Source organism: Thrips palmi, unplaced genomic scaffold (assembly GCF_012932325.1).
Source record: "Thrips palmi isolate BJ-2018 unplaced genomic scaffold, TpBJ-2018v1 HiC_scaffold_10, whole genome shotgun sequence".
NCBI classification, from domain to species: Eukaryota; Metazoa; Arthropoda; class Insecta; order Thysanoptera; family Thripidae; genus Thrips; species Thrips palmi.
The window spans coordinates 21,889,719-21,905,150 of record NW_023144621.1 but is presented as its reverse complement, the minus strand read 5'-3'; the positions used below and the strand labels follow the sequence as shown (position 1 = coordinate 21,905,150).

General features: G+C 65.0%; 1 protein-coding gene across 1 annotated transcript in view; it reads right to left on the bottom strand.

Annotated features, from left to right (window-relative positions):
* The window catches only part of LOC117645943 (lachesin-like), a 92,576-nt gene that overhangs the window by 21,373 nt on the left and 55,771 nt on the right, over positions 1 to 15,432 (bottom strand). The window contains exon 5 of the mRNA XM_034386516.1: positions 12,174 to 12,236. Within this exon, the coding sequence (XP_034242407.1) occupies positions 12,174 to 12,236 (63 nt within the window). The remainder of the gene's footprint in view (positions 1 to 12,173; positions 12,237 to 15,432) is intronic.

Genomic DNA, 15,432 nt, shown 5'->3' with positions numbered 1-15,432 from the left:
GTGTTGACAGTGTAGCAGCAGTGTGGCAGTGTGGCAACGGGGTACTATAGCAGTGTAGCAGAGTGGTAGTGTAGAAGCGTAGCAATGTAGCAGTGTAGTGGGGCTCCGGACCGGCAGACGACGTGGCGGGCCCAAGGCTGCCGCCGACACGGCGACGCGGCGCGGACTTGCAGTGCCGCCCCCAGCCTCCCGGCGACGCCGAGGCGACGCGTCGCGACGGGGACAAATCTGAGGCCGCCGACTAATTGGCTGAAAGGCTGCTGGCCAGCTGGGTCCGAACAGAACTTGGTCGCTCTGTCTCCCTCGCACCCTTGACGCCGCCGTGAGTGCGAGAGAGACAGAGCGACCAAGTTCTGTTCGGAACCGCTGCTGCTGGCGGTGACGGCGGAAGAAGCATGTGTGCACCAGCAGCGGGGCCTCGAGGAAGGGGAGGGGGTGGGGGAGCGGGGCGGCTCACGCATTAACACGATCTGCATGATGATGGCGGCGTTTCCTTGGCTTTGACGCTTTGGCTCCGGGAGGGGGGGTTGTCCCGCGTCACATTACAGCCGATATTTTCCCTGGTGCCCGCGCCGCCCCGCGCCGCCCCGCATCGCCTCGCTGACGGCCCTAATGTCATTCCACTGTTCGCGCCGCGGAGACTCTCGAGCGGGGCGCGGTGAGGCGGGGCGGGGCGAGGCGGGGCGGGGCGGGGCGAGGCGAGGGCGAGGCGGGGCGAGGCGGGGCGAGGCGGGGCGAGGCGGGGCGAGGCGGGGCGGGGCGGGGCGAGGCGAGGCGAGGCGGGGCGAGGCGGGGCGGGCGGGCGGGCGGGGCGAGGCGGGGCGAGGCGGGGCGAGGCGGGGCGGGGCGGGGCGAGGCGGGGCGAGGCGGGGCGGGCGGGCGAGGCGGGGCGAGGCGGGGCGAGGCGGGGCGGGGCGGGGCGAGGCGGGGCGAGGCGGGCGGGCGGGGCGAGGCGGGCGAGGCGGGGCGGGGCGGGCGGGGCGAGGCGGGGCGAGGCGAGGCGGGGCGAGGCGGGGCGAGGCGGGGCGGGGCGGGCGAGGCGGGGCGGGGCGGGGCGAGGCGGGGCGAGGCGGGGCGAGGCGGGGCGAGGCGAGGCGGGGCGAGGCGGGGCGAGGCGGGGCGGGGCGGGGCGAGGCGGGGCGGGGCGGGGCGAGGCGGGGCGAGGCGGGGCGGGGCGGGGCGGGGCGAGGCGGGGCGAGGCGGGGCGAGGCGGGGCGGGGCGGGGCGGGGCGGGGCGAGGCGGGGCACCTCGCCGACCGGTCGCAAATTTAGCGCGGCTGGCAAACTTTAAACGCGCGCTTGAAAAAAAAAGAAAAGAAAAGAGTAAGCGCGGCTCGACGCCACATAAACAACCCATTGAAATTCATATCTTTTTTTATATATCTCTTTTGTATTTTTCTCCTGTGTTTTCCGTTCCATTTTCATTAAAATCAAAACTGGAAAAGCACCGCGGGAACAGACTGTTGATTGGGCAGGCGTCAATAAAAGGAGCGAGCGACTCATTGAAAGCAGCGCTGCTATCTCATCGCCCCGCCCCGCCGAGATTAACAATAACAAACAGAGCGATATTGGTGCGAGGAAGGTGTCACGGAGGCGGGTGGGCCAGCCTTGCCAGGCCTTGGGCGAGGCACTGGCAGAAACAACGGTAAGTGACGCGCCGAGGCGCGGGGACTCGGGCGTGCTTCCTGGAGGGAACGCGGCGACGCCAAGCATTTCAACTTTTCTTTCCGCTCCCTGTGGACCGCCTCACTGCCTGTGCACACCGAGGAGATCTTTCACTCGACATTGCCGCGCGGTTGCGCGCCGGGCCTTTCGCGACCGACTGAACCGCCATCGACAGGCCGCGCTCACGCTGCCTACACTGAAAAAAAAAACACTTCTGAATCCGAGAGCATTTTGAAACTTTTCACGTTTCTTGCATAAAATTTGAACACAGTCCACATTCAGGTGACAAAAACGCTTGTAAGTAGGCAACAATTTGGAAAATACGCCCGACATCTTGCAAATTACGATACATTCCCACAATCACTGTAAACCAAATTTTACAGTGGGTCGCCCCTCGTATTTTTCAGTGTAACGCGCACACTGTTTACGGCCGGAACACGATGGTTGGTGTGCCGCGGCGCCGTGGCGCGCGGGTCGAGGTGCAAATGGCGAAAAGAAACAACAACGGATGCGCATTGATATTCGCATTGATATTTACACAAATGAAGGGGCGTAATGGTGGCCCGCCGGGCCCCGCGCGCCGGGCAGCAATTTGCACGCCGCCACTCCAGCACTCCAGCACGCACTGCACTCGCAGTGGAGTGGGCCGCCATGTGGGGCGGGGGAGGGGGTGTGCCGTGGGCAAACAAGTTTACCCCTGGGGAGCAAACACACCGCCAGCTTGGCGGCGCGGGACGCGGTGGCGGGGTGCTTGCCCTGCGGTGTGATTCTCGCCGCGAGAAAGTAGGCCTGGCTCACGCACTTGGCGACGAGAAGGAGGAAGAGTGTCAGGCGCGGCGCGGGGGCGTCGGAGACGTCGGTGTGGAGGCGGCAGACTGATTCCGAGAGTCGTTTTCGTCGCTCTGTCTCTCTCGCACTCATGGGGCATGGTGCGACGAGCGCGACTCTCGGAATCAGCCTACAGACCGACAGACAGCGTTCTGCCCCACTTCCGCTTCCTCGGTCGCGGCGATCTCGGCCGCGCTGACCGGACTGCCCCGCTTTGCGCGTCTCCGTGCGCTCCGTGCATTCCCCGGCCAGTCCCAAGTTGGGCGCTGGAAACAATTCATGGCACTAATATCCGCGGCTCTTGCCTTGCGCGGCTTCACGGCCTTGCGGCAATAACCATCGCACAACTTGGGGCGTATTTCATCCAACGGCCGCGAGCCGTCGGCCGGGCGCTGGGCCGCGGCGGGGCCTCTTGGCGGGGCCCTCTTGGCGGGGCCCTCTTGGCGGGGCCCTCTTGGCGGGGCCCTCTTGGCGGGGCCCTCTTGGCGGGGCCCTCTTGGCGGGGCCCTCTTGGCGGGGTCCTCTTGGCGGGGCCCTCTTGGCGGGGCCCTCTCGGTGGGGCCCTCTTGGCGGGGTCCTCTTGGCGGGGCCCTCTTGGCGGGGCCCTCTCGGTGGGGCCCTCTTGGCGGGGTCCTCTTGGCGGGGCCCTCTTGGCGGGGCCCTCTCGGTGGGGCCCTCTTGGCGGGGCCCTCTTGGCGGGGCCCTCTTGGCGGGGCCCTCTCGGTGGGGCCCTCTTGGCGGGGCCCTCTTGGCGGGGCCCTCTTGGCGGGGCCCTCTTGGCGGGGCCCTCTCGGTGGGGCCCTCTTGGCGGGGCCCTCTTGGCGGGGCCCTCTTGGCGGGGCCCTCTCGGTGGGGCCCTCTTGGCGGGGCCCTCTTGGCGGGGCCCTCTTGGCGGGGCCCTCTCGGTGGGGCCCTCTTGGCGGGGCCCTCTCGGTGGGGCCCTCTTGGCGGGGCCCTCTTGGCGGGGCCCTCTCGGTGGGGCCCTCTTGGCGGGGCCCTCTTGGCGGGGCCCTCTTGGCGGGGCCCTCTTGGCGGGGCCCTCTCGGTGGGGCCCTCTTGGCGGGGCCCTCTTGGCGGGGCCTCTTGGCGGGGCCCTCTCGGTGGGGCCCTCTTGGCGGGGCCCTCTTGGCGGGGCCCTCTTGGCGGGGCCCTCTTGGCGGGGCCCTCTTGGCGGGGCTCTCTTGGCGGGGCCCTCTTGGCGGGGCCCTCTTGGCGGGGCCCTCTTGGCGGGGCGCGGGTTGCACTGCTCGGAGTGCAGTACCAGCACCGGGCGAGCAGGCCGCACGCAGGCAGGACGACTGGACCAGAGACGACGAGACAACAGCAGGATGCGTCACAGTTCTCAAATCCTGCGCGCTGGTCTCAAAAGTTGCGAGCTGGTCTCATAACCTTGGAACTAGGTCTCAAAACCTTGGAACTAGGTCTCAAAACCTTGGAACTAGGTCTCAAAACCTTGGAACTAGGTCTGTAAACATGCGAGCTGGAGCGAGCCGATACCAACGCCTACTCGCTGGCTGCCGTGACGTCCGACTCGTCCGACGGCGTGCCGGCCTCCACTGCAGCCCCTCACTTCCTCCGTGCGCCGTCATGCCGGCCGTCACGTTGGCCGTCGCCTGCCGTCGCGCATCGCGGCGCCGCGGCCTCTCGGTGACCGGCCTGCCAATAATGCACCGCGCCCTGAGCAAGCACGCCTACGAGAAGCCCTGCCCTGAAGCCCTGTCTCTGTCGCACACCCACAGGAACGCGGCACGCCCTGTAAGTGCGAGAGAGACGGGGCGAGCCGCTTCCAGCATGCTCCAGCCTGCCTCCGGGAGGCCGCGCGTGCCGACGGGAAAAGGGTGCTGACTGACTGGCTGGGGCGGCCGGGGCGGCAGCTGGAGCCTCCATCGTGCAGCCTGGAGCCCCGGGGAGGCACTGAATTAGGCGGTGAGTAAATTTCACACAGATTACACGAGACTGACGGGGGCTGCCGGCGGAGCTGGCGTCGAGTTGGGGGAGGGGATGGGAGCAGGGGTGCGGCAGGCACGCCCCGGCCGCGCCGTCAGGCTGGGGGTGGGGAGGGGGTCCAGCGCCACTGTGCCATGCGTTATCACTCGGTCAGCGGCCTAGCGCCTCGCCTCCCTCTCTGTCTGGAGACTGATTCCCAGAGTCGTTTTCGTCGCTCTGTCTCTCTCGCACTCATAGCGCGTCCCGTTTGAGTGCGAGTGAGACAGAGCGACGAATACGCTTGTCGGAATCAGTCTGCTGGTGCAATGAAAATAGTGTAGCAAGAAAGCGAAGACGGAAAAACGAGGCGGCAGCTGCGTTTCTCTCAACGCCTCTCCCTGCCCAGCCCCGCCCCGCCTGACCTTCAGCCTTCACCCAGCCCGCGGCCCTCCTTTGTGTGGCGATATGCAAGGGCCCCCCGGAGCCATAAATCATGTTGAGACAGAGGGGGATGCTGTGAACAGGGCGCCGGGCAGCGCGGCGGGCCGAGGCGCGGGCGGCTCGGTCCAGGTGGAGGGGCGCGGCCACACCACCGTGTCAGCGACGATCGGAACACGACATAATTCCATCGGGCCGTCGGGGGCCGTCCCACCGCAGCGCCGCAGCGCCGCGCGGACTAGCGGCATCGCCGGCTTGGTCGCGGCAGCCTATGCCGCTATTTCAATCAACAGGACAATAACGTTTCGTTCCGCTAATCCACCGCCAGATTGACAGAGAGCGTATCGACCGCGGCGGGGGACCGACAACGACTCGCCCTCCGGCGGCCAGTCCGCGCACGCCGCCCACGCCTAGGCCCAGTCCGCGCACGCCGCCCACGCCTAGGCCCAGTCCGCGCACGCCGCCCACGCCTAGGCCCAGTCCGCGCACGCCGCCCACGCCTAGGCCCAGTCCGCGCACGCCGCCCACGCCTAGGCCCAGTCCGCGCACGCCGCCCACGCCTAGGCCCAGTCCGCGCACGCCGCCCACGCCTAGGCCCAGCCGCGCACGCCGCCCACGCCTAGGCCCAGTCCGCGCACGCCGCCCACGCCTAGGCCCAGTCCGCGCACGCCGCCCACGCCTAGGCCCAGTCCGCGCACGCCGCCCACGCCTAGGCCCAGTCCGCGCACGCCGCCCACGCCTAGGCCCAGCCGCGCACGCCGCCCACGCCTAGGCCCAGCCGCGCACGCCGCCCACGCCTAGGCCCAGTCCGCGCACGCCGCCCAGCCTAGCCCAGTCCGCGCACGCCGCCCAGCCTAGCCCAGCCGCGCACGCCGCCCACGCCTAGGCCCAGTCCGCGCACGCCGCCCACGCCTAGGCCCAGTCCGCGCACGCCGCCCACGCCTAGGCCCAGTCCGCGCACGCCGCCCACGCCTAGGCCCAGTCCGCGCACGCCGCCCACGCCTAGGCCCAGCCGCGCACGCCGCCCACGCCTAGGCCCAGTCCGCGCACGCCGCCCACGCCTAGGCCCAGTCCGCGCACGCCGCCCACGCCTAGGCCCAGTCCGCGCACGCCGCCCACGCCTAGGCCCAGTCCGCGCACGCCGCCCACGCCTACACTGAGACAAGGTGGTGCCCTGAAACTGACCGACTAAGTCGCCCGCCCCAGTTTTTAGGGCGACTTGAGTCGCCTACTTTCTGGGCGACACAGTCGCCTAGTTTTAGGGCATCTTAGTCATGTAAATACTAATACTGAGCGTACTTATCTATGCTGGCCCGAGGCAGTGCACACAAGTTTGCCTGATCATGGATAAACTCAATGGATTTCATATTTGGGTGGCGTCGGAGATGCCCCGAATCTAGGCGCAATGGGTGCCCCGAATCTGGGCAGCAGTGGTTTACATTAGGTCGGACCAACCCCAAAGGTGCTCAGGTTGTGGGCGCCTTGGGCCAGCATTCATAAGTAAGCTCTGTATTTACGACCAAGATGCCCTAAAACTAGGCGACTGTGTCGCCCAGATACTAGGCGACTCAAGTCGCCCTAAAAACTGGGGCGGGCGACTTAGTCGGTCAGTTTCTGGGCACCACCTTGTCTCAGTGTAGGCCCAGTCTGCGCACGCCGCCGATGCCCAGGCCAGCAGAGGAGTGTAACTGAAAGACCCGGAGCTTGCCCCCGCAAGGATGAAATACACCGCCTTCTAACACTGTAGACTCGTTCCGAGAGTCATTTTCGTCGCACTGTCTCTCTTGTTCTCGTGGCGAAAACGACTCTCAAAATCAGTCTGCTGGCTCGCAGTGGCGGTGTCGGCCCGTTCGGCGGAGAGAAAGGAAAACAGAGCAGTGGCAGCCCGAGGGTGGTTTTGCCTGCTGCTTGCTTGACGCCGTCGCCTCAAAGCCCCCCGTGTCGGCGGTGGTGCACCCCGCCACGCCCCGCCACGCCTCGCTATCGCCCCGCTGCGTTGCCTCCTTTGTCTGGATAATCGATTCGTGAAGATGGATGCTCCGCGCGCGCCGCTCAAACGGTCTTGCCGAGGTGAGTCGTCTCCCCCTCGGCCGCCGTCGGCCCGTCGGCCCATCCCACAGCTGCAGGGCCGCCAGCATTTTCCACGCCGCATCAAAACGACAGCGCGCCTCGCGCCGCCCGGTATTCAAAACACTTTATTTATATTGGCAGCGCGCTGCTGGGACGCGGCGACGCGCTGCCCGCAGAGGGAGAGACCCAACCTGAAATATAATAATTAATTAACAAGCCACTCAAATAAACATAATTAGCAGTGTGTGCCGATTTAATCAGCGCACGCATAGATCACGCGCCGCACCCGCGGGGCTGTCTGTCGGTGGACGTGCACACACAAACAAAGGCGCGCGCACACACACACACACACACACACACAATGCACACATTGAAAAAGCACAGCCATATGGGTATCCATTCCCGCACGCAACGTGGTGGCAGGACACAGCAGTCAAATTTCCGCCTTCCCAAAAGCATTATAGTATTTTAAAATTCAAAACAACGTTGGACTGCCTGTCTAGAGCTGAGGGTATCTATGTGTATGCGTAGGACTGTGTAGGTGTGGGCGTAGGAGTGTGTGTGTGTGTGTGTGTGATGCCCACCCTTCCGCTTTGCGAAATAATGCAGTGGTGATGGCCAAAAACTGGGTCACAGAGTGGACGGCGAGGGCGGCATAGGAAGCGCAGGCGTGGAAGCAGAGGCACTAGTGCACTACTACAGCACTACGCTGTCACGTGAGGTGGAGGGCCGCGACTTGACTCGTCGCTCCGCCGCCTCCGTCCGTCTCTCTCGCACTCGTGAGGCGTGCCATGGAGGTGCGAGGGAGAGCGAGAGCGCGCCGTCAGGTGGCGTGCGCGGTGGCGGCACGCCTTCGCGCCAAGCAAGCCAAGCCCGTCCGTCCAGTCATCGAGATGAAACTCTACGCCGACCATTGTGCTGGATCACCATCGCCTCTCCTCCTCCTCCTTCTTCTCCTTCTCCGCGAGCATTCATTCCGGCCCTCCGCTCACGCTCCGCGGCACGGCCGCGCAAAGTTTGTGCTCCGTGAAGGACTCCTAATAAGGTAACGGTGTGGCGGCGCGGCGCTGCGTGCCATGGCGTGGGCTCCTTTTTCAGACGGGCCCTGAATACCCAGAGAGGCTCTCGCGGCGCTCGCGGCTCGACTCTCGTCGCGCGGGGCAGCCCCCTATAATTAGCGCAAAGCATCAAAGTGCCGCGGACGCACGCCGGCAACGGCGCCACCCGCGTCGACTTGGACACCTTTTGGGCGTTTGCCCTTTTTCTGCCCTTACAAACAGTCTCAGGCGACAGGCGTGTCCGGGTTCGCGGGTCCGCGGACGCTTGGTTGGCCCGGATGGCCCGGATGGCCCATTTTCGCCGCGAGACTGCGAGACGCCTCCTCCGATAAAGCGATGCGGTGACCACGTTTTCCTTTCAGCGACGCCCGGCAGAGTATAGGGTGGCCCCCTTGGCCCTGCCTGGCCACGCGGAGTGTAGGGTGGCCACGCGGCCCTGCCGCTTCCCCCAGGACAACTAACTTTGGTTAGGCCGGGGCAGGGCCGCCACGCCCTGGCCGGCCAGTTCGTCCGGAATAAACATTTCTCTACCCGGAGTGCGTGGGGGCTAAAACAAGGGCAAGTTGGAGGAGATCCGCGGTTGTCGGCATGGCCGAGCGGGCAGAGCAGCCGTCTCTCAACCGAAGAGTGCTTGGTTCGATGCCTGACAATTCCGGGAGCGTTTTTTGGACTTTGATGATGACGTCAACATTTTCAAACTTCATAGCCGCCTTTGGCTGCGATTTTCGCCGGCTGGTACGTTGCAGTTCCCCAGCTTCCATTGTTTAAAAGTTTTGCAGGCGTGGGCTCTCGTCCATGCAGGAGCTCCAGGAGGGCCGGGCGGGCAGGGCCACGGGGCCGCAGGGCCATCGCCAAGCTGTTTGCCGTGGGGCTCGCTCTGCAAACTGCGGTCTGGTCTACCACAGAGACGTCCAACAACTGGAGAGGGCACAGGCCAACGACGGGGCGGGGCGGGGCGTGGCGGGGCGGCTCAGCAAAGCCGGGCTACGTGTGCGGCATGCACGCAGCGCATCGCCGTCCAAGGTGAGGCAGGCATTTACCGTCGGAACAAAAAACCGCCACCACAGCGGCGTCATTGCTGGGGAACGAGAGGGAGGGAGGGACGGCGGTCTTGTGTCGCGGACATCAACTCCACTCTGAGGGGAGCATGACGAAAAGTGGGGGCAGAAAAAGCCAATATAAACGGGCAATCTGCCTCTCCTTCCCCTCGGCCACCGCGCCGCCGCGCCACCGCCTCGCCGCGTCACCGCCCTGTCCCTGCCGGGCTGCCGGGGCGTGCCCCGAACTCCGGCCCGGCCTGCCTGCAGATTATAATTAAGGCGCACCGGTCGCTTTTTCTTTTTCTCTCTCTCTCTTTTCGTGCGTTTCTCTTCCTTTTTGCCAACTCCAGAACCTCTAGGTGTCTTGTTTCGCAGGGAGCCATTAGGGGATGCCCCCCGAGGCGAGGCTAGGCGAGGCTAGGCGAGGGGAGGGTGTCGACTTGCCGGCCGGTCCGGGGCAGACAGCAGACTGATTCCGAGAGTCGTTTTCGTCGCTGTCTCTCTCGCACCTATACGGGACGCCCCGTGAGTGCGAGAGAGACAGAGCGACGAAAACGACTCTGGAATCAGTCTGCAGGGCGGGCCGGGCTTGGACGAGGCGGGAATCAAAACGAACCGCCACGCGGCGCTCGCCCAGCCAGCCACGCCACCGGAAAGCGAGTGGGCGCGGCGTGCCCCGCGCCGAGCCGTCGCTCCGTCTCCCTCGCACGCGCGGTGCGTCGCGCAGGGTGAGCGGACGGGGCGACTGCAGCATCAAACTAGCGCGTGGCAGGCTGGGCGTGTGCGTTACGGATCGCGGATATGGAGAAGGATGAAGGACGCCGGGTTGTTGGGGCGACGCGAAAACAAGAGGCGTGTTATCTTTGGCGAGTTTCGGGTGTAGTGCGCGGCTCGAAGCGGCACGGAGCGGCACGGAGCGGGATGCAGCGGCCGGGGGCGGCGCGAGGAAAGGGGTGCCAAGGAGTTGGCGTGTTGATTCAAATGAGTGCGGCACAGCATGCTAGACAAACACCAAGTCGCCCCGCCCCGCCCCACCGCGCCACGCCAGACTGAATACATTTGCGGAACACAGAGCAGCGCGCCGCTCCCGGGTGCCTTGTGTTAATTACCATATCCGTAAGACATCGCTTCCCCGGTGGGACGCTCCTCGGCGCCACGCCGCCCAATCGAGAGCGGCGCCTTGAGTGCGCGCGCGCGCACGCCTCGGCGCCGCCGCCGAGGAGGACGTCCTGGCCGCTGTCGAGGAGGACGTCCTGGCCGTCGTCGAGGAGGACGTCCTGGCCGTCGTCGAGGAGGATGTCCTGGCTGTCGACGAGGACAACGTCTTGGTCATCGCCGAGGAGGACATCCTGGCCGCTGTCGAGGAGGACGTCTTGGTCGTCGTTGAGAAGGACGTCCTGGCTGCCGTCGAGACAGGATGTCCTGGCGGTCGTCGAGGACGCCCTGACTGTCGTCGGCGACCTGGCCAGCCGGCGGCCTAACCGCATCAGGCCACTGCGTGCCCGCGGGCGCCGTGCCCAGTGTCGCCGACGAGGGCGTAACCGGATTAGGCCGAGCAAACACGACATGACACGTGCGCGTCGCATCACGACGCCAAGAACGAGAAGAAGGAAAAGGAGAGCTGCTTCTCCGCGGGGAAAGAACGGTCCTAGTGGTGGCGAAGGTGGCAGGCATGATGAACGAGGGCGAAAGTGGCAGTGTAAGGGGCCGGCGGCCGCCTTGACGGGGCTCGGGGGCACGGCCACGGCACGGCCAGGGCACGGCGCCGGCTTGACCACCCCGGTGTTAATCCTGTTGGGATTACGGCGCCCACAAGACGCCGGGCAGGATTAGCGGGCCGGCGTCGTTAGCTGCATCGCAAACGCCAAGCGGGGGTGGAAGGGGAGGGGGAGGGGGGCTTCCGGGCAAACTACTTCTGGCACTGGCCGTTGGCACCCCTGCCCTTGGCTCGGGCCCTGCCAAGGGCCCTGCCCTCGGCCCTACACTGCTCGCCCTTCGTCCTGCCACGGCATGCCAGCGCGCCCCCGCGGGGGCCGGTCTCGCCTGGCCCGGGGGCCCACGCCCAGGAGCGCTCCCCCAGGACGGGGAGCATGGCGGAGCATGGCCTGCAGGGCGAGCGGCGAGGGTGTGGTCGCGCCGCCGCGCCCCGCCGCGCCAGGGCGGAGGTTGCGAACAGCGAGCTTCAATCAGAAGGCATACATTAGCAATGACGTAAACGTGTCGCCAGACGCGGCGCGCGCTCGCACCGACGCGCTCCCCGCCGCCACCATGACCCCCAAGGGGGCGTGCGTGGATGGGCGGCAGCGCCCCGAGCAGCACTCGTCGTGGCTCACCATTTCAAGTAGCATTTTCTCTGCGGCTTACTTTAGAAAAAAGAAGGAAACAAAACAAGATTTGAACCCCGGGCCTTCGGACTTGGACAGCAAAACGCTGTTCCGCCAGGCGTGCAGCGACTGCGCTTTAAGGCCTTCAGGGCGAAGCGTTTGTCCGTCTCGCTTGCTTTGTTTGTGATTGCCCTGCGAATGAATAAGCCAGCGCCCAGGGAACGTGAAGTTTAAATAAGCAGTTCTTTCTTTGCCAAAGCGGCGCTCATTTCACAGGCCGTTTTGACATAATGGCCTGCCGTGTTGTTTGCACCACACGGGGCCAGGGGTGGCCGAGGGGAGGGGGCGGGAAGGGGGCAACCTGTTGCCGTCGGCACCCGTGTGAGGAGGCCGGTGTCGCTCAAACATTTCATTCATTCAGCAGTCCTGCGCCGACACGGTGAGTTTATCTATAAACCACCAGGCGCTGGGGCAAGGCGGGCCCCGTTGGGCCGGCGCCCTGCCCGGCCCCCGCAACCCCGCCACCCTTTGCCCCCTCGGGCTTGGGCAAGGCCCTGGGCAAGGCCCTGGGTACAGGGCATCCCGCCCGCGGGAGGGTTTAGGGAGGCTTTCTCTCACTTGCGATGAATTATTGAGCGGACTGTCGCAATCCGTTTGGCCGCTGATACGGGCAGGCCGTGACCGCACGCCGACACGCTGTCGGCCGTCCCGGGCGGGCACTGCCGGCACTGCAAGCGCCAGGGAGCGCCGACACTGGAGGAGGCGACACGCACGACCACGCCGGGGGCCGACCCGGGCCCAGGGACAAACGACAACACACTCACCGTTGTTGAACTCCTCCACGGCTTTGGGGATGCCGTTGCTCTCAGTGTTTCGCAGTCGGCGTCCTGGAAAAGAGAGAGACGGGGTTGTAGCACATCGCAACGGTCAACGATCTTCAGGTACGCAGCAGAGGAGTATTTTGAGAGCACTTAATGTGTACTACCACGGACGGGATCCGACCCCCGTACGGCCAAACAGGGGTGGGATTCTTTTGACCGTGGCATGGTGGCAGTACTACACAGTATTGAGATTAAATAGTTAGTAACATTACGAAGTTTGTTACTGTAAGCATATGTGTGCTCAAACTACTTTATTGTCACAAAGTTCTCTCTTAACGCCTGATCGAAAGTGCGTGACAGTCCGCCAGTCCGCGCCTACACCGCCAAAACCCAGGCATAGTTCACAGCGCTCTCCCCCTTTTTTCGGCGTGTGCGGCCCTTATCAGCGTATCAGCGCGACACACGCCGCGCGATACGGCAATTAGGCCGGCAAAGCATCGCTTTGCTCGCGACGACGGTGTCCCGTTTCCTCGGCCCTTCCGGTCCGGAGTTGGCTGAATCCGTTTATCCGGAGCGGCAGTTGTTCGACGTTGACGCGGCGTGCGCTTGTTTGTCATGAATGAGTGAGCGTGTGATCCGTCAGGCCGTCGCCAACCTCGTCACTCCGTCGCACTCGGGGGCCCGGCCGCGCCGCAGGGGAGCGAGAGAGACAGAGCGACTCTCCGCGCCGGGCCCGTCAAGCGGATGAGTGGTGTTATCACGTCGGCACACCCGGCTGGCTCTGCTGGCTCTGCTGGCTCGCCCCCTTCTCGCCGCGGCTAGGCGCGCACTGCGGCTGCCTTGCCTGCGCACTGCGTGTCGCGGACGAGCAAAGCCGTCGCCCTTAAAACAGGAGCACGTCGCCCTGAGCTGCTCAAACACCGTTCAGCGCGCTGATCGTGTGTGGTGATCTTCGTGTCCGCTTCGTGTCCGTCAACAGGCTCCAGCCCCGTCCGCTTGCGTGTGAGAGTGTGTGTGTGTGACACCGAGCGTTTCGCCACCAGTGCTAGCCGCGCAGTGACCCCGCCCTTCGGAGGGCGTCGTTTCGTCGCGCCGTCTCTATCGCACCCCTGCGTCGCGGCCCGAGAGCGCGCGAGAGAGAGAGAGAGAGAGAGAGAGAGAGAGAGAGAGAGAGAGAGAGAGAGAGAGAGAGAGAGAGAGAGCGAGAGCGAGGGCCTCTTCGGAATCAGCCTGCCGGGCATCGCCTCGCCGGCATCGGATTAGCCGACAGACAATTTAAATAATCCGGCCATCGTGCGGCCCGCGCGTCCACCCGGCCAGCCAGCCCCCCCCCCCCCCCCCTCATAGCTGGTGCCACCTGAGCTTCATCCTGGCAGGCCCGACTTCCCAGCGGCCCAGCGGCGCTCATACCGCCAGCACACTGTGCAGCCCCGCCGGGCCGCCAGGCAGCCGGGAATAAAAGTTGGCTCGCCAAACAGGGAAAGAAAAATAAAACACTTAGAGCGATGATCAATCTCAGTCAATGCCAAGTTGGGCGTCGCGCCGAAGGCCGGGCCAAGGCTGGAGGGCTCGCCCTTCGCGAGGCTAGCGCCGCCTGGCGGGGTGACGTGGGAAACAAAACCCGCGCCGGGAATCACGCGGTGCTCCTCGGCCGGGTCAATTAAAAATGAAGGATCGCGGCCGGAAAGTCGGGGGAAAGTGACGACGGCAGTGGGGGTCGAACCGCGGATCTTACCGTCGCAGGGTGACGCGCCAAGGCGCACGCCCACGGAGCAGTGCCAACGGCAGCCGCGTTTGAGAGACACAGTGAAAAACAGGCGAGCCAACACACCCCAAAAATAATGTTACAAATGACTTGGGATAAGTAAACTGACTTGAACGAGTAAATTATCTTGTTGCTAGTAAATTATCTAAAGATTCGAGAGAGAGATCAACCCCCTTTCCGGGTGAAGCGCAGCTACACTACAAAACCGCGATAAAGAGACACACAGTGCGAAACAGCCGAGCCAAAACACCCCAAAAAGGTGATGATTAACTTGATTACAAGTAAATTGACTTGCGGTAGTTAACTCCCTTGTTGCTAGTAAATTATCCAGATTCGAGAGAGGGAGATGAACCGACCCCGTTTCCGGGTGTAGCGCAGCCAAACTGGCGTTCGGACCGGGCACTGCGGGCGGCGCGCGCGGCGCGGGGGGACAGGAAGCGCTGCGGGATGCCGGCTGCTGATCGCCGCAAAAAGCAGCAAAAAGCGGCAAGCCGCGCGGCAGAATAAAACGACTGGCAAATCAAACAGAGATACGCCGCGGCCGTGTCACATGCTCGGGCGTAAACATTTTTATGTGGCGTGTTTCGGTGGGGCCGCCAGGCAGGCAGGCAGCCAGGCAGGCAGGCAGCCAGGCAGGCAGCCAGGCAGGCAGCCTGCAAAGAGGGTGGGCGTCATTACCAGTAATCCCTGGGCCGCACTGCTTTACGATATTCGTCCACTTTCTTCGGGTATATGTCGGCGTTTTGATGGCTCCTTTAAGGGTGCGGCCCCGGGGAGCCTCTGGCCTGGCCGGCCCCGCGGCCTTGGGGCTTGCCTTGGGGTGTGGCGGCGAGCCCTGAGGGTCGCGATGAAGGCCGAGTGAGCTGTCAAGTGCCTGCCATGAAGGGCCCGCCACGCCAAGGGCCCGCCGGGGGCCCCGCCCCTCCGGGAAGGCGACCGCGGAGGAGGGGCCGAACACGTGTGAGCGCAGCGATTCGGGGATCAAGTGAAAGTAATGAGTCATCAAGTGCTTAACGGTGGCGCGGGGCGCCGGCCTGGCGTGGGCGGCCATGTCGCATCGATGGGCCCCGCGAGGCCCCGCGAGGTGCGCGGCCAGTGCGGGTCAAATTAGTGGCGGGCCCCAACTCCGGGTGGGCAGCACAGCGCGCCCAGCGGGATATTGAGATGAGCAGCGCGAGGGCCTTGATGACAAGGGTGGACGGGCGGACCGACGGACGTGGGGATGAAACTCATATCGCACAGCAACAGTAAAACTAGGCCGGGCTGCGCGGGGCTGCGGCTAGGCCAAGCCACGCCCGCCGAGCTACGCGTTGTGGAGGCCGGAGGGGCAGCGGGATGGATGGACCGCAAGAGCGCGCAGGAGTGAGGGCTGTTTGGCGGCCAGAGGAAGAGTGAGGGCTGTTTGGCGGCGCCAGAGGAAGAGTAAGGGCTGTTTGGCGGCCAGAGGAAGAGTGAGGGCTGTTTGGCGGCCAGAGGAAGAGTAAGGCTGTTTGGCGG